The 26,442-nt window shown below is 46.5% G+C and overlaps 1 protein-coding gene across 6 annotated transcripts in view; it reads right to left on the bottom strand.

Moving 5' to 3' along the window:
- The window catches only part of SCAPER (S-phase cyclin A associated protein in the ER), a 319,884-nt gene extending 297,722 nt beyond the window's left edge, over nucleotides 1-22,162 (bottom strand). For 4 of the 6 annotated variants that reach the window (XM_039912274.1, XM_039912273.1, XM_039912272.1 and 1 more), the window contains exons 1-2: nucleotides 22,087-22,162; nucleotides 10,617-10,689 (exon numbers count right to left, since the gene is read on the bottom strand). In XM_039912274.1, coding sequence (XP_039768208.1) covers nucleotides 10,617-10,619 — 3 coding nt within the window. In that variant the 5' untranslated portion in view covers nucleotides 10,620-10,689; nucleotides 22,087-22,162. Of the gene's footprint in view, nucleotides 1-10,616; nucleotides 10,690-18,741; nucleotides 18,810-22,086 lie in introns of those variants that run through there. The other 2 variants (XM_029066293.2, XM_029066291.1) reach the window with 2 other exon arrangements.
- Nucleotides 22,163-26,442: the final 4,280 nt, after the last annotated feature.

A 26,442-nucleotide genomic window follows, 5' to 3' on the forward strand; every position in this document is an offset into this window, starting at 1 on the left:
CACTTAACTTCTCTGTGCTTCAGTTTCCTCATCTGTGAAATGCAGATATAATACCCCTTCTCTTTTCCCCCTTTAGTCAGTTAACCCCATATGGGACAGAAACTGTGTCCAACCTGATTAGCTTATATCTCATCATGAGATTAGCACAGTAATAATAATAATAATAATTATTACTATTATTCAGCATAACAAAACATCACAAAAGGGTTCAGAAATCCAAAGTTCTGTTATCCTTATTGCTGTTACGCTTGGGCAAATTGCTCCATTGACTTTGGTTGCTTCAGCGGCTGAGAGCACATTTCATCACTGAAAGTACAGTGTTTCTAGTCAAAAGACAATTAACAGCTTTTCAGAAGATAGTTTAAAATGTCAAAAGAACTATAGTTTAGATTAAGGGCCTGATGAGGAAAAAAATGCTTAATTAAAATAGACAAAGGTGCAAACTAAATGTTTCTGAAGATTCTTCAGGTTAACATGCGTATATTGCTCCAAAATAAAAACGTTAGCTCTCTAGTCTTTTTACACCCTAAAAAGAGTCACATGTTAAAATAGCAGCCTGAAAAGAGGCAATCGGAGCTGGACGCATATGCTGAAGAAAGATCAAAATCAAGACTGTGTGCGCACGTTCTCTTTCTCGCTTCCCAATTTATAATTAACATTTCCTGATATTATTTTGTTAATAAGAAAACTATGAGATGAAGAATGGTCAAATATATCCATTTTACTGGGGGAAACTAGGGCACCGAAAGGCATGTTTATTCTCATGCCCCCAAATAAATTAGTGGTGGAACTAAGATTGGGCCCAAATTTTCCAGTTTCTAATTCTGTGCTCACTGTCATAGGCCACTTTTCCAAAAGGAAACAATCTGACTTCAAATCACACTTTCATTACTTCCAAATAAAATAATATTTTCTCAAACATTTGATTTCATAGCTTCCAAAATAGCATACTTTACAATTAACTTTTTGAAGTAATTTTAATTGAAGCCTTTTTCTTTTCATTTCTTTCTTTAAAAACACCTTTCTAAGAAGAAAATTGCCATATTAAGTCTTACATGCCATGACTTCATTTCAAGATATTAGTCATTCCATAGTTTCCCGCTTTCATCCCCTTCCTTGGGAGAATTCTGATATGCCCTATTGTTTCCTGATTACATAGAATTTTCACCTTCCAAGAAAACAACCTGTCACCACTTTTAGCCTCTAAAATTCAATACCAAAACACCATATTATTTCAAAATGTTTCTCTGAGCCATCGAATTTAACATATATTTAAGGGACCTGGCATAATAATGTGTCATGGCCTTGAATAGTTCATTTCTCAGTTATAAATTTATCATTTACAAATACTGTGTTCTAACTTCTTAAAGTCATTAAGGCTAATGTTTTCAGTTTAAATTGTCTTTTAATAATCTACAGGATGCTCTTCGATCTGTTATGCGTGTTCTATAAATGCACAATTTAAATCAAATGCCATCATTATTTCAGTATTTTTTGTTGATCTACAGGAAGCACAGCATTATACTAGGTCCTGTGTCATATGCAACCGCTTCAGATCCCACCTCACTTTCACAAATGATGATGCAATGTACTTCAACTAATTAATCACTGCTACCAAGTGCTTCTTGAGTGATGCTGTTGCTTACTCCAAAATTCCAGGGGTGGACAGATTCTTATTTTGCAGACAAATCAATCTTCATCAAACTTTTTAAAAGCATGTGAATTGGAGAGTTGAGAGAAGAGTTTTGACAGGATCTTGCCAATTTATACCATAGCAGTGCTTCAAAATCTCACTGAGCAAAGGCAAAGCCACAAAGTGTCTTTTTATGATGAGATTATAATGTTAATTAAAGGTTTATTTGATTGACTTGTTTTTGTATAAAATTCTAGGCTTTGATGTCTCAGGAGAGGTGCCGATGCCCAGTGATTCAAGTTCCTGTGGGGATTATTAAATTGAGTATGGGCAGATTCCAGCAAAGCATGAAAGGAACCACCAATGATAGATCACAAGAGAAAGGAATCAAACTGTGCCAAAACCAACTTTACTTGAGACTGAGACATATATGTTTTTAAAGAGAGAGAAATATCACTTTTACATGCTTTAATTCCACTCCCCACCCAGTATCCTCCCTTACTGCTTGTAAGGAAAATTTCCCAGTGATTCCCAATAACAGGAAATGTTAATTATAATTTGAGAATGGGGATAGAGAGAGAGAGAGAGAAAGAGATATGCTTGATTTTGATCTTTCTCCAACATATACATCCAGCTCTGATTGCCTTTTTTCAGGCTGGTAACAGGATTACTTGAAAATTAGCCACCTGTCAGTAAAAATAAACAAATGCCATTAATCATGTTCCCATGTAAAATTAATTGGTGATGATGATGATGATCCCATCCATCCAATCACTCGATGGTATACTGAACAGTCATAATAATAATAATAATGATGATGGTATTTGTTAAGTGCTTACTATGTGCAAAGCACTGTTCTAAACGCTGGGGAGGATACAAAGGTGATCAGGTTGTCCCATGTGGGGCTCACAATGTGCAATGCACTGTACTAAGCGTTTGGAAGGGTACAATAAGACAGACATTCCCTGCCCACAACAAGTTTACAGTCTAGAGGGGGAGACAGACATTAATATAAACAATACAATATATAATACAAATAATGTATAATACATAAATATAAGAACCTAAACTGTGGATTTGAGGGTGGGGTGAATGTCAAATGCCCACATGTCAGAGATCCAAGTGCATAGAGACAAAGAAGGGAGAGGGAATCGGGGGGGAAAAAAGGGTTTAATCAGGAAGGCCTCTTGGAGGAGATGTGTCCTTAATAATATTTTGAAGGTGGGGGAGAATGGTGGTCTGGCATAAAAGGAGATGAGAGGGAGGTGATATGGAGGTGGATGGGCAACCACTGGAGGTTTCTGAGGAGTGGGGAAACATGGACTGAATATTTTTGTAGAAAAATGATCCATGTAGCAGAAGGAAGTATGGACTGGAGTGGAAAGAGATAGGAGGCTGGGTGGTCAGTGAGCAGGCAGAGGCAGGAGTCAAGGCAGGATAGGATAAGTGCTTGGATCAGGGTGACAGTAGCTTAGATGGAGAGGAAAGGGCAGATTTTAGCAATGTTGTGAAGACCGAACCAACAGGACTTAGTGACAGATTGAATATGTGGGTGAAATGAGGGAAGACGAGTAGAGGACAATGCCAAGGTTACAGGATCGTGAGAAAGGAAGGATTGTAGGATTGTCTACAGTGATGGCGAAAAGATGGGGAGGATAGGGTTTGGAAGATAGAAGGAGTTCGATTTTGGACATGCTTAGTGTGAGGTGTCAGCAGGATATCCAGGTAGAGATGTCCTGGAGGCCTGTAATCTTATCCTTTGGAGTTATCCTTGACTCCTCTCCCTCATTCAACCCACATATTCAATCCATCACTAAATATTGTCCGTTCAAGCTTCACGTCGCTAAAATCCACCCTTTCCTCTCCAACCAAATTACTACCATGTTAGTACAATCACTTATCCTGTGATTCCTTTATCAGACTCCTTGCTGACCTCCCCCTGCCTCCTGTCTCTCCCCACTCTACATTTCTCATTCAGTCCATGCTTCCCCCCTCCTCAAGAACCTCCAGTGGTTGCCCATCCACCTCTGTGTCAAACAGAAACTCCTTATCATCAGCTATAAAACACTCGATCGCTTTCTAACCTACCTCACCTTGCTGCTCTCCTACTACAGCCCAGCCCACACACTTCGCTCCATTAAATGCCAACCTACTCCCTCTACCTCAATCTCATCTATCTTGCCGCTGATCTCTCATCCGAGTCCTACCTCTGGCCTGGAACACGTTCCGTCCTCAACAGACAATTACTCTCCCTCCTTTCAAAGCTTTATTGAAGGCCCACCTCCAAGAGGCCTTCCCAGATTAATCCCTCCTTTCCTCTTCTCCCTCTCGCGTCATCCTGACTTGCTCCCTTTATTCATCCCCTCCCCAGTCCCACAGCACTTATTACGTATCCATAATTTATTTATTTCTATCAACATCTGTCTCCCCCTCTAGACTCTAAGTTAGTTGTGGGCAGGGAATGTGTCCCATCATTGTGTCATACTCTCTGAAGCATTGAGTACAGTTCCCTGCACATAGTATGCACTCAATAAATATTAATTCATTCATTCAATAGTATTTATTGAGCGCTTACTATGTGCAGAGCACTGTACTAAGCACTTGGAATGTACAAATCGGTAACAGATAGAGACAGTCCCTGCCCTTTGACGGGCTTACAGTCTAATTGGGGGAGACGGACAGACAAGAATAGCAATAGCAATAAATAGAATCAAGGCAATAAATATGATTGATTGAGGAAATGTGAGTATGCAGAGGAGAGAGGTCAGGGGTAGAGGTGTAGGATTGGGAGTCATCTGCAGAGAGATGCTGGTTGAAGCCAAGGGAGCAAATGAGTTCTCCAAAGGAGAGGGTGCAAAAGGAGAGTAGAAGGGGACCTAGAACTGAGACATGAGGAACCCCTACTGTCAGAGGAGGAGCCAGCAAAAGAGACTGAAAAGGAGGGGTCAGAGAGGTAGGGGGAGAACCAAGAAAGGACACTGTCAGTGAACCCAACAATGGATAAGGTTTCAGGGAAAAGAGGGTGGTCTACAGTGTCAAAGGCAGCTGAGAGGCCAAGGAGGTTTGGGACAGAGTACAGACCGTCAGATTTGGTGAGCAGAAGGTCACTGGTTACCTTAGAGAGGGTTGTTTCTGTGGAGGGAAGGGGACGGAAGCCAGATTGGGGATGATCAAGGAGAAAATTAGAGGAGAAGTGGAGACAGCGGTGTAACCAATTCTCTCAAGAAATTTGGAGAGGAAACATCTTCACCATCACCACCAATGCTATGTATTGAGTACTTTCTGTACTACGCGCTTGGGAAAGAACACTACAAAAAAGTTGGCAGATACGCTCCCTGCCCACGACAAGCTTCCAGTCTAGAGAGGGTGACAGGCATTAATATAAGTGATTAATTTAATAATGGTGGGAGGGAGATGGGGTGGTACCTGGAGGGAGTCATGGAGTCAAGGGAGTGTTTTTTTTTTTAGGATAGGGGATATGTAAGCATCCCGGAAATGATGGCCGAGCCTCGGTCCGAAAACCTCAGGATTGAGAACCTGCGTGGAGGAATTCTTTAGAGTAACCAGTATCCAGACCGGAGTCTCAAAAATTATGAAAAAGGTTTTGCAAAGACTTGGTAAAACAAAATCAATTTATTAATTTTTACCCCGAGAGGGTTTTTTTCCTCCACTAAATTATCCACTCTCTGAACATTTACTACCAGTTCCTTGAAAAAGTACCACAAAAGTGCCTACCAGATCAATGTCTTCTGAATTATGAGAATAACATGAATCGGCTGTCCTTGAAAAGAAAACTTTACTTGAAAATTATGCCTGTTCACTGAAATGAAGAAATTGCATCTTAAGGCGGTCATAATTACAGAACACACATTCTTTAAAAATATATTAAGAACAGGGCTGCTTGATACCTGCAGTGAAAATCATCTAGGGCCAATTCCAAATTGTGAGTAGGCTGACACGAATACGTGTATACGTAACTGATGCAGAAACTTAATCGACTTTTTGGGCTGTCATTTTAACATCTGCATGTTTGTAATGATCCATGTGGAATTTCTAAAGAAAAGTCGGATGTGAATTGGCACCAGAAGCACAGATATGGGGAATGAAAGTACCTCTTAAATCTGTAGCTTACCAGAAGTACCAGCTAGCATCCAGAGTGCCACTTTCGGCCACCACAGAGGTAGGACTGTGACGAGCAGCAACAGCAACAGGAGAAGGAAATACATTTCCCAAGTGGGTGAGCGGGCGGGGTTGTAGCCACTGGCTCCCTGACATTTCTGCCCCTATTTCTGGCCAGTCCTGCCCTGGAGAAGGGCAGTCAACCAGCTCTGCTCCAGACTGGCCCAATGGCCACTACTGGGAACCAACAGCAGTTGACTCCGCACTTGATTGCTGCTGTTTCTTACCTCCTTTTCAACCAATAGATCAAACAATTGTAGTCGTTGAGCACAGAGCCCTATGGTGATGATAACAACAATAGTGGAATTTGTTAAGCACTTAATACATGCTAGGCACTGTATTAAGCGCTGGGATCGATACAAGCAAATCGGGTTGGACACAGTCCCTGCCCCACATGGGCCTCCCGGTCTTAATCCCCAATTGACAGATAAGGTAAGTGAGGCCCAGAGAAGTGAAGTGACTTGCCCAAAATCACACAACAGACAAGTGGCAGAGTTGGGATTGGAAACCAGGTCCTTCTGACTCCTGGGCCTGTGTTCTACCCACTAGGCCATCCTGCTTCCAGGCACTGTACTAAGCAGTTGGAAGAGTACAATGTAAGAGTCGGTAGACCAATTCCCTGCCCACAGTGAGCTTAACCACTACGCCATGCTGCTTCCCTACCTAATCAAACTTCCCTAATCTACCAACTAATAATAATAATAATGTCGGTATTTGTTAAGCGCTTACTATCAGCGTGGCTCAGTGGAAAGAGCACGGGCTTTGGAGTCAGGGCTCATGAGTTCAAATCCCAGCTCTGCCACTTGTCAGCTGTGTGACTGTGGGCAAGTCACTTAACTTCTCTGTGCCTCAGTTCCCTCATCTGTAAAATGGGGATTAAGACTGTGAGCCCCACGTGGGACAACCTGATTCCCCTGTGTCTACCCCAGCGCTTAGAACAGTGCTCGGCACATAGTAAGCGCTTAACAAATACCAACATTATTATTATTAGAGCACTTTCTAAGCGCCGGGGTAGATGCAAGGTCATCAGGTTGTCCCACGTGGGGCTCACAGTCTTAATCCCCCTTTTCCAGATGAGGTCACTTGAGGCAGAGAGAAGTTAAATGACTTGCCCACAGTCACACAGCTGACAAGTGGCAGATCTGATTCAAACCCATGACCTCTGACCCCCAAGTCCGTGCTTTTTCCACTGAGCCACGCTGCTAATGAAGTATTCCCACTCCACAGCTATGTTCCTTCTCCAGGTCCACTCGTTGTTCCTACAGTGGCCCAAGAGGCATCCCTAACTCCTTCTGCTCAGGGATGAGGTAAGATGGTGGACAGAGAACTCCCCTTGGCAGACGCCTGACATGTCAGAGTTGGTAAGAAGATATGTGACCAGCAACTAGTTACACAGATCTTGATTCGTCCCTGTCCGTGAAAGAGGGCGAAATCCTATGAACTACACGCATGGGATAGTGGACAGACCACAGACCTGGGAGTCAGATGGTTATGGGTTCTAATTCCGGCTCCGCCACCTGCCTGGGTCTGGACCCCCTTAGCAGTCAAGAAATCCTCCCAACCCTCAGGACTTATGTACAAAGCAGGGTGGAGTGGCTAGAGGATGGGCCGGGGAGTCAGAGGGTCACAGTCATGGGTTCTAATTCCGGCTCTTCCAGCGGTCTGCTGTATGACCTTGGGCAAGTCACTTTACTTCTCTGTGCCTCGGTTACCTCATCTGTAAAATGGGGATTGAGACCGTGAGCTCCTTGTGGGACAGGGATTGTGTCCAACCTGACTGCCTTGTATCTACCCAGGGCTTAGAACAGTGCTTGACATACAGTGAGCGCTTAACAAATACCATAATTAGTATTATCAGTTTTATTATGGTTTTAAATTCATCTGAATAACTGTGCTACTTATGATTCCTACATACATATAGTGTCCGCCAGCCTCAAACAATGGCTCCTACAAAGTCTTCTAACTGAGAAGCAGCATGGCTCAGTGGAAAGAGTCCGGACTTGGGGGTCATAGGTCATGGGTTCTAATCCCGCCTCTGCCACTTGTCAGCTGTGTGACTTTGGGCAAGTCACTTACCTTCTCTCTGCCTCAGTGACCTCATCTGGAAAATGGGGATTAAGACTGTGAGCCCCATGTGGGACAACCTGATCACCTTGTATCCTCCCCAGTGCTTAAAACAGTGCTCTGCACACGGTAAGCACTCAATAAATACCACTGATTGACTTGCGCAAAAAGTTCTGCTCACCAACCCCCACAGTGTATTTATGAAACAGATCGACTGCGTGGGACTAAAGAAGTAGCTCTGTGAACTGAGCTCTAAATGGAAAAACTCGGGGCTATGAAGCCATATAAACACGTATCTCGGGGCTCAAACCAGTCTTTTGGCCTTCCAGAAGGTCACCAATTTAAGAGCGTCAATCCACACGGCATCCCACAGAGTTGAAATTTGCAAGAAAAAATGATTTTAAAGGAAGACGACAAGGTACCACCACGTTCCTATAATTTACTTGTGAGATGACAGGAAGGGGCTGACCTCATGTCCCTTAGACCACGTTTCATTCCACACAGTAAGCGCTCAATACGACTGAATGAATGAATGAATGAATGAATGGGCAGCCCAGGCGTGATGTGCATCCTAGGGGACCGGCAGTGCCCTCAGGGATGATGGTGGGTCCGGTCGGACCACAGGTCATTTCCCCACTCTGCCACTTGTCAGCTGTGTGACTGGGGGCAAGTCACTTCACTTCTCTGTGCCTCAGTGACCTCATCTGGAAAATGGGGATTAAGACTGTGAGCCTCACGTGGGCCAACTTGATTAACTTGTATCTTCCCCAGCGCTTAGAACAGTGCTCTGCACATAGGCTCAGTGGAAAGAGCACGGGCTTGGGAGTCAGAGGTCATGAGTTCGAATCCCGACTCTGCCACTTGTCAGCTGTGTGACTGTGGGCAAGTCACTTAACTTCTCTGTGCCTCAGTTCCCTCATCTGTAAAATGGGGATTAACTGTGAGCCTCACGTGGGACAACCTGATTACCCTGTATCTACCCCAGCGCTTAGAACAGTGCTCGGCACATAGTAAGCGCTTAACAAATAACAACATTATTATTATTATAGCAAGCGCTTAATAAATACCAACATTATTAATTCCAAGGTCCTCAGAGAGTCTGGGCCAGCGTGAGGATGACCCAGCAATCCTAGGTCCAACACCTCACCGTGCTTCGAGGGATACTGTTCCACTATTCATTCATTCAACAGTATTTATTGAGCGCTTATTATATGCAGAGCACTGTACTAAGTGCTTGGAATGTACAGTTCAGCAACAGATAGAGACAATCCCTGCCCAATGACGGGCTCACAGTCTTCAAGAGTTACATGGAATTTACTATGAAAGGAAGCAGCGTGGCTTAGTGGAAAGAGCATGGGCTTGGGAGTCAGAGGTCATGGATTCTAATCCAGGCTCCACCACTTGTCAGCTGTGTGACTGGGCAAGTCACGATTTCTCTGTGCCTCAGTTACCTCAACTGTAAAATGGGGATTAGGACTGTGAGCCCTACGTGGGACATCCTGATTACTTTGTGTCTACCCCAGCGCTTAGAACAGTGCTTGGCACATAGTGAGCACTTAAATACCGTTATAATTATGATTATTACTAATGCCAGAGCCAACTTGGCCTTCAGTGACACCAACCGAAGCAGCAATACTGGCACTTGTAGAACTCTGTCTCCAGAACACAAACTTCCAGGAAACTACTTTCAGAGAAGCACGGGCCTGGGAGTCACCAGGTCATGGGTTCTAATCCCAGCTCCACCACTTGTCTGCTCTGTGACTTTGGGCAAGTCACTTCACTTCTCTGGGCCTCATTTCTCTCAATAGTATAAAACCGTGAGCCCCAGCGCTTAGTTCCAGGCATACAGTAAGCACTTACCTAATACCATTATTATTATTCCACTTCACAAACTCATCCCACCCCATTTTACTTCCCTCAGTCTCCATCTGAAGGGGGGAACAAAATCAAAATGGGGAGAAGAGTGGACAAACCCGGACTTTGTAATTTGATTTAATATTACAGTTCACCTTACCCTTTACCTTTACTCAATATCAGGACTACATGGTCTCATTTTAATTTTAAAGGATGTTCTGAGTATTTCTCACATCACAGAAGGATTGTATAAGTTTTCAAAGGCTAGTACCAGTTGTAGTATTCGGACACCTTTGGATCCAGTGCAAAACCAAGACATGCCACAAATTCCCCACCTACAAAGATTTGACAATTTAACCAGTTTTACTATTATTCCTTGTTAAATTATGAAACGTGCCAGTTTCCGTTAGCCCGATGAGGTTTTTTTTTAATGGAAAGATGATGGATGGAGTCTCCCACTGTAAATAGTGGACGAGATTCGGTCGAGTCATGAAAATTTAGGGTCCTACTTCCTATATGAAAGAATTGATAACAGTGATAGCGCTTTCCATGATGCCCCAACACGCTCTCTCGCTCCTGCCGGTCCCGTTCCCACTGGGGCACAAAGTACCGCGAGAGAGTAAGCGGACAGGGGTGCTAACATGAGAGGCGAAGGTCACAGCAGTCACCAAAGGCAGAAATCCAACCACCACCTGTAGGTCTCTAGCGTGATGGCAAGCTCCAGTACTATGTGACTCTCACTTCAGCCATAAATGAGTCTGGGTACTGGGAAATGAAAAGATTACTAAGAGAGGAAACTGCTGGAAGAACATTTTTAATGTGCAAAGTTTTCAAACACAGAAAGTTTCTATGACTGAAATATATCGGTTTAGTCGGGGTGACTTACCATCCTGAAATAATCTCCTTCCACTTCAGTAGATTCTCATCACATTTTTGGCTGATCCCTTGGGGACTGACCCCTGCAGTAAAAGAGATGCACACATATATTAATAAGAAGCTGTATATGTATAAAATGACAATCCTCTCTCTCAACAGAAATCATACATTTGAAAATGAAATTACATCACTTAGATCTCTCGTATGTGGCATTTGTTAGGCATTTACTGTATGCGAGGCATTGTACTAGACGCAGAGATAGATACAAGATAATCGGGTTGGACACAGTTCCTGTCCCACAAGGGGCTCGTAGTTTTTAATTCCCCTTTTACAGATGAGATAACTGAGGCAGAGAAGTGAAATGACTTGTCCAAAGTCAAACAGCAGACAAGTAGAGAGCTGGGATTAGAACCCTGGCCCTCTGACTCCCAGGCCCATGTTCTTTCCACTAATAATAATAATGTTGGTATTTAAGCACTTACTATGTGCCAAGCACTGTTCTAAGTGCTGGGGTAGATACAGGGTAATCAGGTTGTCTCACATGACGCTCATAGTCTTAATTCCCCTTTTTCAGATGAGGGAACTGAGGCCCCGAGAAGTTAAGTGACTTGTCCGTAGTCAGACAGTTAACAGGTGGCAGAGCTGGGATTAGAACCCATGACCTCTGACTCCTAAGCCCGTGATCTTGAGAAGCAGCGTGGCACAGTGGAAAGAGCACGGGCTTTGGAGTCAGGGCTCATGAGTTCGAGTCCCAGCTCTGCCACTTGTCAGCTGGGTGACTGTGGGCAAGTCAACTTCTTCTCAACTCAACTTAACTTCTCTGTGCCTCAGTTCCCTCAACTGTAAAATGGGGATTAAGACTGTGAGCCCCACGTGGGACAACCTGATTCCCCTGTGTTTACCCCAGCGCTTAGAACAGTGCTCTGCACATAGTAAGCGCTTAACAAATACCAACATTATTATTATTATTATCTTTCCACTGAGCCACGCTGTTCCTCTAGACCACACTCCTTTTCAGTTTCTTCTTAAATCCATTAGGATGTATGTTTGCAGTGCCTAAAATGTTCTATATTAAATAAAACTTCAAAGTCTCCAAAAAAAGAGAGAAATTATCTTTAAATCCACACAGGCTGAAATTATAGCACCATAAAAAACAAAAGGGGGTTTCAAGTAGCAAAAAGGACAATGATTGTGGCATCCATTAAGCGCTTACTATGTGTCAGGCACTGTTCTAAGCACCGGGGTGGATATAAGCAAACAGTGTTGGATGCGGACCCTGTCCCACACTGGGCCCCCGGCCTCAATCCCCATTTTACAGATGAGGTAACTGACGCACAGAGAAGTCAAGTGACTTGCCCCAGGTCAGACAGCATATGAGTGGCGAAACCAGGATAAGAAAGTAGGTCCTTCTGTCTCCCTGGCCCGTACTCTATCCGCTAGGCCCTGCTGCCTCTCAAATAACTTATAAACTCAATTAGAAAAATCCAACTAACAGGCAATCTATAAGATTTTAAGGCGATGACTAGCTAGACTAGCACACCCAACTTCTCCTGAAATTATTTCAACAAAATGAAAGGTTTCATTGGCCGAACATTGCTATTTTTGTAAAGACCTCTATTTACGCCAGATCCTACTTCCTATAGGATGGCTTCGACAGTACTTGTGTTAACCGAAACTGAATTAAAAGAAAAAAAGCAGTTGTCCAAGGGACAAGGGAGTGGTCAGCAAAGCATGATCTAAAAATGGTAGTAACGTAAGCCATGACTGGAAGCAAATTCAGATCTGCTACAAAAGGCTAGCTTTTTCGCAAAGTATCCGGATCTCCCTCCTCAGGACTGTAAAAGGAAACTGCAATTCCTTTTAATGGCTGTTTTTACTAGACGCTGTTGACCAAGCACTGGGCTAAGTGCTAATATCAAGTAGGATGAAAAGAATCTCATCGATCACGCCCCTGTACACTGTAGGCTCCTTGGTGGGCAAGGATTGTGTACTGACTCTGTTGTATTGTACTTTCCCAAGCGCTTAGTACAGGCTTTTGACCCAATAAGCGCTCAATACCACTGATTGATTAATACCAGCCTTTGTGTCAGAGTATTGGAGCCTTGGAAAGAGGATGACAGCATCTTCACACTTTGTACCATATGAGAAAAAAATGCAGAGTGGGAAGCAGTGTGGACTAGTGCAAAGAGCACAGGCCTGGAAATCAGAGGACTTTTTTTTTTTTTAATGGCACTTGTTGAACACTTAGTGTGAGTCAAACCGTCTACCTTCTGACTTGGGTTCTAATCCCGGTTCCATCACTTGTCTTCTACGTGACCGTGGGCAAGTAACTTCACTTCTCTGTGCCTTGGTTTCCTCTTGGGGAAAATGGGGATGAAATCCCACTCCCAATTAGTCTGTGAGCCCTTTGCATTCGTTCGTTCTGTCATATTTATTGAGTGCTTACTGTGTGCAAAACACTGAATAAGTGCTTGGGAAAGTACAATAGAACAGACATATTCCCAGCCCACAATGAGCTAACAGTCTAGAGGGGGAGAAAGACATTAATATACATAAAAGAAATTACGGATATATACATATGTGCTGAGGGGATGGGAGGGAGAATGAATGAAGGGAGCAAGTCAGGGTGACAGAGAGGGAGTCGGGGAAGAAGAGTGGAAGGCTTACTCAGGGAAGGCTTTTTGGAGATGTGCCCTCAATAAGGCTTTGAAGTGGGAAAGAGCAACTATCTGCCTGAAATGAGGAGGGAGGGCATTCCAGGTCAGAGATAGGGTGTGGGCAAAAGGTCGGTGGGGAAATAGAAGAGATCAAGGTACAGTGAGACCGCTGGCATTAGAGGAGCGAAGGGTGCGGGCTGGGTTGTAGTAGAATAGTAGCGAGGTGAGGCAGGAGGGGACAAGATGATTGAGTGCTTTAAAGCCAATGATGAGGAACCTTTGCAGCTGAGAGGTCGAGGAGGATTAGGACGGAGTAGAGGCCGTTGGATTAGGCTAGAAGGAGATAATAATAATAATGTTGGTATTTGTTAAGCGCTTACTATATGCCGAGCACCGTTCTAAGCGCTGGGGTAGATACAGGGTAATCAGGTTGTCCCATGTGAGGCTCACTGTCTTAATCCCCGTTTTACAGATGAGGTAACTGAGGCACCGAGAAGTTAAGCGACTTGACCAAAGTTACACAGCTGACAGGCGGCGGAGCCGGGATTAGAACCCATGACTCCTGACTCCTAAGCCCGTACTGGTGTTTTCTGTGGAGAGAAGGGGATGGAAGCAGATTGGAAGGGGTCAAGGAGAGAATTCGAGGAGAGGAACTTGAGACAGCGGGTGTAAACAGCTCATTCAAGGAGTCTCTGGAGGAATGATAGGAGGGAGAAGGGGATATAACTGGATGGGGTCATGAGAGGGGTTTCTTTTTTTTGGATAGGAGAGATGTAGGCATGTTTAAAGCAGTGGGTAAGAAGCCATTGGAGAGTGAACAGTTGAAGATGGTAGGGAGAGGGCAAGCATGTTGATGAGGTGCGAAGGAATGGGATGGGATGCTCAGGTGAAGGGTGTGGATATTGGGAGAGGATAGGAGATTTCCTGGAGATACTGCTGGGAAAGATGGGAGAGTTGCAGAAGGGGCAGGGGAGATATTCAGGAGATCACGCCTGATAGTGTCAATTTTGTTAATAAAGTAGGTGGCCAGGCCGTTTGAGAGCCAGGGATGGGGGAGGCGGGGGAACAGGGGGTTTGAGGAGGGAGTTAAATGTGTTGAACAACCGGCAAGGGCAATAGGCATGGGTGGCAATTAAGATGGAGAAATAATTCTGCCGGGCGGAGGAGAGGGCAGACTTCCAGCATGCAAAGATAAACCTGAAGTGGACAAAGTCGGCCTGATATCTAGTTTTCCAGCAGCAACAACGTTCTGTGGCTCGTGCCCAGGAGCGAAAGAGGTGGACTGTAGAGGTGACCCAAGGCTGTGGTACGAGATCGACGGAGAGCTAGGGGAGCGAGTGAGTTGAGTTCACTAGAGAGCGGGGTGTTGAGAACGTCAATTTAGTCATTGAGGGAAGGTATATTTCATTGAGGGAAGGTATATTTTGGGTACAGAGGCTAAATGGGGCATGAGTTGAGAACATTGAATGGGGTCTAAAAATCAGAGGTCTTGGTTGAGGAACAGTTCTAATCCTGATTCCGTCACTTGTCTGCTGAGTGACTTTAGGCAAGTCACTTGACTTTCCTGGGCCTCAGTTACCTCACCTGTAAAATGGGGACTGGGAGCTCCATGTGGGACAAGGACTTTGTCCAATCTGATAAACTTGTACCTACCCCTGCCCTTAGTACAGTGCCTAGCACATAGTAAGCATTATAACATACCATAATCATTACTTTTTCAAGCACTCAGTACAGTCCAATGCACACATAAAGCATCCTCTAAATACCATTAATCGACTGATTCTACAGGAGAATAATTTCCCCGATTCATTTTTACCTATGGATTTTTAAAGTTTTGAAACAGTGCAACCCAGTAATAATAATAATAATGTTGGTATTTGTTAAGCGCTTACTATGTGCCGAGCACTGTTCTAAGCGCTGGGGTAGACATAGGGGAAGCAGGTTGTCCACGTGGGGCTCACAGTCTTAATCCCCATTTTACAGATGAGGGAACTGAGGCACAGAGAAGTTAAGTGACTTGCCCACAGTCACACAGCCAACAAGTGGCAGTAGAAAGAGCCTGGGCTTGGGAGTCAAAAGACCTGGGTTCTAATCCCAGATCCGTCACTTGTCCGCTGTGTGAACTCAGGCAAGTCACTTTATTTCTCTGTGCCTCAATTATCTAATCTGTAAAATGAGAACTAATGCGCCCTATATGAAACAGAGACTGTGTCCGATCTGATTATCTTCCATCTACCCCAGTACTTAGTACGGTATCTGGCACATAGTAAGCGCTTAATAAATACCATTAAAAAAGAAAAAAAGTTAGCTTCACATTACAACTTCAGATCTTTTTACTGTTTACAAGCCTTAGGAGTTGTTCTAGCAACAGTATGTTATAATAATAATAATAATGTTGGTATTTGTTAAGCGCTTACTATGTGAAGAGCACAGTTCTAAGCGCTGGGGTAGATACAGGGTAATCAGGTTGTCCCACGTGAGGCTCACAGTTAATCCCCATTTTACAGATGAGGTAACTGAGGCACAGAGAAGTTAAGTGACTTGCCCATAGTCACACAGCTGCCAAGTGGCAGAGCCAGGATTGTACATGCTTACATGTATACATATCATACATGTTGAGAAGCAGCATGGCTTAGTGGACAGAGCACGGGCCTGGGAGTCAGAGTCATGGGTTCTAATCCTGGCTCCGCTGCATGTCTGCTGTGTGAAGTCGGGCAAGTCACTTCACTTCTCTGGGCCTGAGTTCCCTCATCTGAAAAATGGGGATTTAAAGTGTGAGCTCTATGTGGGACAGGGACTGTGTCCAACCTGACTGACTTGTATCTACTCCAGTGCTTAGAATAGTGCTTGGCACGTAGTAAGCTCTTAAGTACCATGTTTCTGCAAATGGGCATTACTGTCCAGGCACACAACCGTCGCCATACTATTTTCAATTACCTCGCATTGTGATTCTTGTTCTTCCTACAACTGGAAATGATTGTTTTCACATTTATCAGCTTCATTCTAATATCAGAGCATTGTGATGAAAACATAACTGATCACTCAGATTTCTAGAAAGCTTTTTCCTCCTAAGAGCTCCGGCTCATTTGCATGCCATCATCGATAGATCAGGCTTCTCCAGAAGTATTTAAAAAGCAGAATAGATGCTCAGGTCTCCAAAATGTTTATGTGAGATCCTACCTCATAATGCAGAAGGATGAAATACACCATCTAGTAAATTCCTTTCCAACCCTATGATTATTCCTGATTTATCCTGACAACTTCCTGGAAAGCAGGTTGGTGTAGGTGTTTATTTTTCTTGTTCTTCCTTCCCCCTTCAGACTGTGATCCCCATGTGGGACAGGGATTGGGTCTGATCTGATTTTATCTACCCCAACGCCTGGTGCATAATAAGTTCTTACCTAATCGTAGTATTATTATTATCCTTAGAAGGTTGCACGGCACGCTTATCCGATCTTATAGCTCCTATAACAAAACTACTAAACTCATAACAATATGCCTTTAAAATGTAGGAACTGTACGTTACTTTATCGGAAAACGTTCACCAAAACAATGCGCTAACAACGAACTACTCCCCACAAAACCAACTGTCTGCCACCGAATGACAGAAGAAACTGCCCATTAGTGGCATATGTGTAATTAATGAGTCTACATGAATTAATTCCAACCAATTCTAATCGTGGTATGCTTTTTAACCGCTTACTATGGGTCAGGCACCGTAATAAGCACGGATGGGGAGACAAGCAAATCCGGTTAGACACAGTCCCTGTCCCACGTGGGGCTCAGTCTCCATCCCCATTTGACAGATGAGGAAACTGAGGCTCAGGGAAGTGAAGTAACTTGCCCACGGTCACACGGCAGACAAGCGACGGAGCCGGGATCAGAACCCACGACCTTGCGACTCCCAAGCCCGTGCTCTCTCCACTTCGCCATCCTGCTTCTCCGGTTAACGTCCGTCTCTCCCTCCTAAGGTCATTCGTTCATTCGGCCACTCACTCGATCATAGTTATTGAGTGCTTACTGGGTGCAAAGCACTGTACTAATAATAATGATATTTGTTAAGTGATCACTAAGCACTTGGGAGAGTACAATATATCAACAAACCTACATTCCCCGGCCACAACCAGCTCACGGTCTAGAGGGCAAGAGAGACATTAATAGAAATAAACAAATAGGTGAAAGATACAGTTCCATGTGGGCAGGGACCGTGTCTACCACCTGTGCTGGACTGTCCCCTCCCGAGCGCTTAGTACGGGGCTCTGCGCACAGTCGGCGCTCAATAAATAGGATGGATGGATGGATGGACTGATGGACTGACAGCAGCCCGGCGGCGGCGCTGCTGCAGGCCTGTCCACCTGCCGCCCCCGGCCCACATGCTGGTCCTACCCACCTGCCGCCCCCGGCCCACCGCAGCCAACATGCCGGTCCTACCCACCTGCAGCCACCGTCCCACCTGCAGCCCCCAGCCCAACTACAGCCTCCTGCCCACATGCCGGCCCTGCCCACCTGCAGCTCCCTGTCCACATGCGGCCCTGCCCACCTGCAGCCCCCGGCCCACCTGCTGCCACCATGCCGGCCCTGCCCAGAGGCAGCCCCCTGCCCAAATGCCAGGCCTGCCCACCTGCAGCTGCCTGTCAACATGCGGCCCTGCCCACCTGCAGCCCCCGGCCCACATGCCGGTCCTGCCCAGCTGCAGCCACCTGCAGCCCCCGGCCCACCTGCAGCCAACATGCCGGCCCTGCTCAGAGGCAGCCCCCTGCCCACATGCCGGGCCTGCCCACCTGCAGCTCCCTTACAACATGCCGGCCCTGCCCACCTGCAGCCCCCGGCCCAGCTGCAGCCAACACGCCAGCCCTGCCCTCCTGCAGCCACCGTCCACCTGCAGCCAACGTGCCGGCCCTGCCCACCTGCAGCCCCCAGTCCGACTGCAGCCCCCTGCCCACAGGCCGGTCCTGCTCAGCTGCAGCCACCTGCAGCCCCCGGCCCAGCTGCAGCCAACACGCCAGCCCTGCCCAGAGGCAGTCCCCTGCCCACCTGCAGCTCCCTGTCAACATGCCGGCCCTGCCCACCTGCAGCCCCCGTCCCACCTGCAGCTCCCAGTCCGACTGCAGCCCCCTGCCCACAGGCCGGTCCTGTTCATCTGCAGCCACCTGCAGCCCCCGGCCCAGCTGCAGCCACCAGGCCGGTCCTGCCCAGCTGCAGCCCCCTGCCCACAGGCCGGTCCTGCCCAGCTGCAGCCCCCGGTCCAACTGCAGCCCCCTGCCCCCAGGCCGGTCCTGCCCAGCTGCAGCCCCCTGCCCCCAGGCCGGTCTTGCCCAGCTGCAGCCCCCTGCCCCCAGGCCGGTCCTGGCCAGGGGCAGCCCGCGCTGGAGGAGACACTGCGGCCGCGGGGGGGAGAAGGGAGGGGAGGAGAGGAGACCACAGAAGGCCGGGCGTGCCCCCGGTGCCCCCCGGTGCCGCCGCCCGGCCCCCACTCACCTGGCCTGGCCGGCCTGCGCTGCTCGGAGCCCGAGGGGAGGGGAGGGGGAGGAGGGGGCCGGCCCGGCCCGTCACGTGACGCCTCCGCGGCAGCCCAGCGGGACGCTCAGTGCGCAGGCGCCAACCTGCCCGCGGCCGGTGGGGGGGGCCCGTTCCCCCTCGTCTTCCCGCGCCCGCCCTTTAGCCCTTCATTCATTCATTCCCTCCCTCATTCATTCATCCAGCCCTCTTTCTCGAGCGCTGATTGGGCGGCGGCCCCCGGAGGGAGCTGCCGCGTGGCTCCGCGGCAAGAGCGCGGGCTGGGGAGGTCCAGGTCACGGGTTCGAGGCCCGCCTCTGCCCCTTCCCTTTTCTGGGCCTCAGTGGCTCACCTAGAAAATCTAGAAAATCATCTATAGAGGCTCATCTATAAAATGGGGATTCACCGGGAGCCTCACGAGGGACAACCTGGGCGAGTCACTTCCCTTCTCTGGGCTTCAGTGGCTCATCTAGAAAATCTATATCATCTATAAAATCAGCTATAGAGGCTCATCTATAAAATGGGGATTAACCGGGAGCCTCACGAGGGACAACTTGGGCGAGTCACTTCCCTTCTCTGGGCCTCAGTGGCTCACCTAGAAAATCTGTATCAACTAGAAAATCATCTATAGAGGCTCATCTATAAAATGGGGATTCACCGGGAGCCTCACGAGGGACAACCTGGGCGAGTCACTTCCCTTCTCTGGGCTTCAGTGGCTCATCTAGAAAATCTATATCATCTATAAAATCAGCTATAGAGGCTCATCTATAAAATGGGGATTAACCGGGAGCCTCACGAGGGACAACTTGGGCGAGTCACTTCCCTTCTCTGGGCCTCAGTGGCTCACCTAGAAAATCTGTATCAACTAGAAAATCAGCTATAGAGGCTCATCTATAAAATGGGGATTAACCGGGAGCCTCACGAGGGACAACTTAATAATAATGTTGGTATTTGTTAAGCGCTTACTATGCGCCGAGCACTGTTCTAAGCGCTGGGGTAGACAGGGGAATCAGGTTGTCCCACGTGGGGCTCACAGTCTTAATCCCCATTTTACAGATGAGGGAACTGAGGCACCGAGAAGTTAACTGACTTGCCCAAAGTCACACAGCTGACAAGTGGCCGAGCTGAGATAATTGATGACCCTGGATCTATCCTAGTGCTTAGAACGGTGCTGTGCACATAGTAAGCGCTTAACAAATACCCACATTAGAGAGAAGCAGCCTGGCTCAGGGGAAAGAGCCCGGGCTTGGGAGTCCGAGGTCATGGGTTCCAATCCTGCCTCTGCCCCTTGTTGGGTGGGTGACTGTGGGCAAGTCACTTCCCTTCTCTGGGCCTCAGTTGCCTCATCTGGAAAATGGGGATTAACTGGGAGCCTCACGTGGGACTACCTGATGACCCTGTCATAATGCTGGTATTTGTTATGTTAGAACCCACGACCTCTGACGCCCAAGCCCGGGCTCTTTCCACTAAGCCACACTGCTTCTCTGATATAAAGAGAGGGACTTTCCCAAGGTCACCCAGCCGACAAGTGATGGATCTGGGATTAGAACCCATGACCTTCTGACTCCCACGTGCCCTGTCCACTACCCCTTCTCTACTTCTGCTTCTCCAGGCCATGCTAAGTGCCTGCTCGGTGTCAGGCACTATCCTAAGCGCTGGGGTAGATACAAGATAATTGGGTTGGACACGGTTCCGATCTCCATTTTTTGAGGCCCGGAAGAGGTAAAGGTGAGATGAAGAAACTTGCTCATGGCCTTACAGCAGACTAGTGTTGGAATTAGAACCCAGGTCCTTCTGACTCCCAGGTCCACTGGGCCACTCTTACCGTGTGTTCTTCCTCCAACAGAGAGTCTTCTCGCTTTCCCATCCCTTCCATATCCCCACAAAGATGGACACAATTTTTCCCACCTCCTGGCACCGATTTTAGAACTGTCATATACATAACAACTCTTTACGTCCCGGAGAGACAAGGCGGCCGATGGTATTTATTGAGTACCGTGAGCAGAGCACTTTACGAGGCACACGGGAGAGTACGACAAATGCTAAAGATACTGTCCGTACCGTAAATAAGCTTCAAAATTAAGGTGGGGAAAAGGACAAATTATAAATAAGGGGAGATGGATGGAGAACACAGTTAATAATAATGCTGGTATTTGTTAAGCGCTTACTATGTTCCGAGCACTGTTCTAAGCGCTGGGGTAGATACGAGGTCATCAGATTGTCCCACACGAGGCTCACAGTTAATCCCCATTTTACAGATGAGGTAACTGAGGCACAGAGAGGTTAAGTGACTTGCCCACGGTCACACAGTTGACAGGTGGTTGCAGTGGAAGTAGCAGGAGCAAGGAAATATAAGGAGTTGAATAAATAAGTGAAAAAACAAGTGGTTTGTGAAAATCAGTGCCTCAATAATTGTCGGATTAAAAGGCTCTGGGATGGTAAAAACAAGCAGGGAATGATGGAGGTGGGTTTTCAGGAGGAATTTCAAGGGGAGAGCAGCATGGCCTAGTGGAAGGAGCACAGGCCTGGGAGTCAAAGGACTTGGGTCCTAATCCCAGCTCTGCCACTTGTTTGCTTTACACTGAATTTATCCGTGCCTCAGTTACCTCATCTGTAAAATGGGGATTGAGACTGTGAGCCCAGTGTAGGACACAGACTCTGTCCAACCTCATTTTCTTCTATCCACCCCAGTGCTTAGTACAGCCCCTGGCACATAGTAAACAACTGTTACCATTAAACAAAAAAGAAAAAAATGATGGTCAACTGTCATGTGGCCTTGAAATTATGAAACTGCTACTGCTGAGCAGCGTGTAGCTGGCCCGGTAGCTGACCCGATCACCTTGGATCTACCCCAGCCCCTAGTACAGTGCTTGGCACAAATTAAGTGCTAAGTATATACCACCATTAATGAATTAAATTGTGGCTGAAGCTTATTATTAGGAGTTGCAACGCTGTGAGCAATAAAGTAACCTCCAGGCACCGCTCCAGGTGCTCTTGAGAAGGTCAAGGGGGTTTCTGAAGGGCACATACAGGGGCATTCCTGCCAACTCCTCTCCTCCACCACCACAAAACCGTTTCCTGGATTTTCTCAGTTCTTTACCCAGACAGGCATACTTCCACACTTGATAAAATTACTGGGAGAGCCCACAAAGGACATCTCCACAAAGGGCTATGGGCTCCAGTATGGCTGCACCTCCAACTGTCAGAGTGATTCCGTTCTGAGATCTTACCACGGGAAGACTGTTGATTCACAATTCCTAGAGAGCTTTAAAAAAGAGTTCTGCCGTTCAAGAGGCAATAAATACATAGAGACATTAAAGTAGTTACCAACTCGATCAAAAAGTGCCAAATCTCGCAGTTCCGAGCTGGACCGGGGCGGTGGGGGAAGGTGGCGGGGTAACGGCCGAACCGTCCGATCCTGCCACCTGACAGCCGGCCGGAAAACCCCTCAGCAACCTTTAGAACTTTGGGAAGATTTTGGCAGTTCCTCACCAAGCACTAATTGTTTGAAGCAGTTAAGTGCCCCAAAGCTGCCCTTCCCAAACAGCATTTACCTTTCTATTTCATCGTCAATATTTTTAAACTATTGAATTTTAAAAGTATTCTTTAGTTTTCATTAGATTATATTTTTATTGCCTCATTTGTCTGTATCTCTGACTTAATTTGGAAGTCCCCAATGGGGCTTCTGGTATAACTGCCCCAGCACAGAAAAGTGCACTTTTTAAAGATGATATTTGATAGGCGCTATGTGCTGAACATTCATTCATTCATTCAATAGTATTTATTGAGCGCTTACTATGTGCACAGCACTGTACTAAGCACTTGGAATGTACAAATCGGTAACAGATAGAGACAGTCCCTGCCCTTTGACGGGTTTACAGTCTAATCGGGGGAGACAGACACTGAACTAGGCACTGGGGTAGATACAAGATAATCAGGACCCACATGGGACTCACAGTCTATCATGAACAGTATGTTGAATAAGTATGTTCAATTACTTGTTCTGCTATTCCACCCCCAAAACAGTGAACTCCTTTCCGTTATGTTCTTGTCTTTCCTCCTGCTCACACTCTTAGCAGAAAAATTTTGTCTTTTTTTATGGTATTTGTTGAGCTCTGATTATTTTCCAGGCCCTATACAAAGTGTTGTACAAGTTAATCAGGTTGGCCACGAGCCATGTCCCGCATGGGGCTCAGAGTAGTAGTCCCCATTTTGCAGGTAAGGGAATCGAGGCACAAAGAAGTGAAGTGACTTGTCCAAGGTCCCACAGCAGACGAATGATGGAGCCGGGACTAAAACCAAGGACCTCTGACTCCCAGGCCCATGCTCTTTCCACTAGATCATTGTATGTTACCCATTGGAAACACTGTCTTCCAGGGCGTTTTGGGGGCATTTGAGCAAAAGAAATAGGATATATTGATTGACTGACTGACAACGGTATCTTCCCTTCTGATATTGGGGATATCAGCTGAAGAGGAAGCAATCTACAACACCTCAGAAAGAGCACTGTTCTTAGATGCAGAACCAAAATCTCCTTGCTTTACTGTTCTTTAGCCTTCATCTAATTTAGGCACTAAAATGTTTTGCATTGAGTACAATGTTCAATTTCCATCCATGCCAACTGAATACATAAACTGAAGAGCCTGCTGATGTCAAATAACAAAAATAGGAATTTCTACAGCGTGCTGTCTCAGGACACCGTTACTAATCCATGGTGCTGCTGTCTGACAGAGCCTTGACTTTAATTACCTGTAGTTGTAGGTCTCCATAATAGATCATAGGGAATCTAAATTAATGTGACTAACAGAGTCCAAAAAGCATTTGCAAAGGAGAGTCAAGTGAGTGTGAGAGATGGGGGAGTTGTAGGCGAAGAGGTATTAGGGAACAGGTTAACTGGGTAATTAAAAGGCAAAACTGGGTGAGAGAGGAAGCGTTGGCACCGGGGGAGGTAGTGGAGAGAGGGTATCCAGGCTGCTAAACTCCACCCACAGCCTGCTCTCCTGATTTTCTCCTTCCACACTCCCCTGCTCCCTAGATTTTTTGGCTCATAGCTCCATGTAAACTGCCAGAGCCTCAGACAAGTCATCTCAAATGAAAACTGGGACCAGCATGGCACAATCAAGACAAGAAGGCCTTTTTTTGAAACAGAGGCTTCGTAAGGATTGAGAGACAAAGAGGCAATAGAGAAAAGCGTTGCAAGCCAAAAAAATACTGTATAACACAGGACAGTCTTCATGTGTGCTTGGGGTACTTAGGTCTGTGAGTCGTGCATTGGCCTTTGCAATCACCCTCACCATACAGGTGGATTATCCCATCAGTGGAGTTATTTTGAAGGACAACTCCTTGGACATATGCAAAGCAATCAGTGGCATTTATCGAGCACTTACTGTGTGCAGAGCACTGTACTAAATGGTTTCTGAAAACTGTATCTTAAATGAAAACACTGTAGGTTGGAACCAGTTTTCTCACGGAAAAAATTAATGGGGGATGGGTTGCTGAACTCAGAACGGGCACCCTGTTTACACCCTATTTTTATCCAAATTACCCAGAGTCGTACACCCAATCAATTAGATTTGCGGGATAGAGCTTCATTCATGTATTTATATTTGAGGCACAGAGCTTCTAGGATAGAGTAGCTGACTTTTTACTTTCTTGGAAGTAAAATGGATTAGATGACCCTCGCTGTGATTACTTTGTGATCGGGTCATCGCTTCCCTGTTCCCCATCCTCTCCCTCTCCACTCTTCCACATCTTAAGTTTCCCCCTCACCTCAGCTTTGAAAATGATTTCCCCACTTGCCCTCAGCAGCTCCCACACCCCAGGCCCCAGAATGTGTTCCATTCAGTCCACAATCCCTCGGCAGTTCCTTCCCTCTTCCCCGGCCTCATGCCGCTTTTTGAAATTTTTTCCTAATTCTGACCCCATTTCCCAACTCTGGCTCTCCCTCTTCAGTGTGAGATTTCCACAGCTGTGGGGGCCGGGCCAGGAAAGGAGGGACTGCAAGTAGGGAAGGAAAGAGGATGAAGACAGTTCCCTCTCAGTCTTCCTTTCCATCCTGGCCTCTCCCTATGGCAGGGCAGAGGAAAGGAGGTAACTGCCATCTGTGAAGCGTTTGGTCCAGCTGCGAAACAAGTGCATACTGTACAGAACTGTAAAAAACCCCCCAAAAAACCCTAACAAATTTCCAAGTGGCACAGGGAATCTGGGGGACAGAAGAATCAGGAGTGCGTGAAGGAGGATTCAGGGGCTTGTGGGGAGGGGATGGGAAGCATGGGAACAATTTAGCAAAGAGAAAGGGAAGGTTTAAAGAGGGGTGGCTGAGCGGGCGAGGCCGAGTAGTGGGCTGAGGGCAGATATATGGGAAGGCTACCTGATTGCCAGGGGAGGGTCAACATAATAATAATAATGGTGGTATGTGTTGAGCGCTTACTACGTGCGATGCGCTGGGGTAGATACAGGGTAATCAGGTCGTCCCACGTGAGGCTCACAATTAATCCCCATTTTACAGATGAGGTAACTGAGGCACAGAGAAGTTAAGTGACTTGCCCACAGTCACACAGCTGACAAGTGGCAGAGCCGGGAGTCGAACCCATGACCCCTGACTCCAAAGCCCAGTCTCTTTCCACTGAGCTACACTGCTTCCCCTAATGCCCATTTTCTCTCTCTTGAAGTACTGAGCTGTAGATGGAAAGAAGAGCTAGTGCTATAAACAGGTGGCCCCGAAGGCTACTGGAGGAAAACCTCCTTCTAATTGGCTAAATCCACCACCAACACACTTAGAATTGCAATAGTGGCATTAATTCATTAATTTAGTTGGGCATCCATTTATCTTGCATTCATTTATTGTTTCCTAGCCTCGGCATTTAATGTGCTTATCCATATTGTTATGCTAATCTTTACTTATATGTTCAATTACATAGTCTATTCTGCCCCCAATATAGTGAACTACTTCCTGTCATGCTCCTGTCATTCCTTCTGCTCACACTTTTTGCAGATAATGTTGTCATTTTTTATAGTATTGTTCAGCGCTTACTATGTGCCAGGGACTGAACTAAGTGCTGGGGTAGATAGAAGCTAATCAGGTTGGACACAGTCCATGTCCCACATGGGGCTCACAGTCTTAATCAACCCTTTGACAGATGAGGTATTTGAGGCACAGAGAAGTTAAATGACTTACCCCAGGTCACAGAGCAGACAAGTGGTGGAACTGGGATTGACTCCTGACTCCCGGGCCCTTGCTCTATCCATTAGGCCACACTGCTTCTCGTCTTTCTCTCCCATTAGATTGAGAACTCCTTTAGGGCAGGGAACATGAGTGGTCTCTCTGTTAAAGTCTGTAGGACGGTGCGTCGGTCTCAGTAGGCACTCATTAAATACTCCTGAAAAGAGGCTGGTTTGCTCAGGGGAAAGAGCCCGGGCTTGGGAGTCCGGGGTCATGGGTTCGAATCCCGGCTCTGCCACTTCTCAGCTGTGTGACTGTGGGCAAGTCACTTCACTTCTCTGTGCCTCAGTTACCTCATCTGTAAAATGGGGATTACGACCATGAGCCCCACGTGGGACAACCTGATTCCCTGTGTCTACCCCAGCACTTAGAACAGTGCTCTGCACATAGTAAGTGCTTAACAAATACCAACATTATTATTATTATTATTTTACAGATGAGGTAACTGAGGCACAGAGAAG

The sequence above is a fragment of the Ornithorhynchus anatinus genome, chromosome 5, assembly GCF_004115215.2.
Source record: "Ornithorhynchus anatinus isolate Pmale09 chromosome 5, mOrnAna1.pri.v4, whole genome shotgun sequence".
Lineage (NCBI taxonomy): Eukaryota > Metazoa > Chordata > Mammalia > Monotremata > Ornithorhynchidae > Ornithorhynchus > Ornithorhynchus anatinus.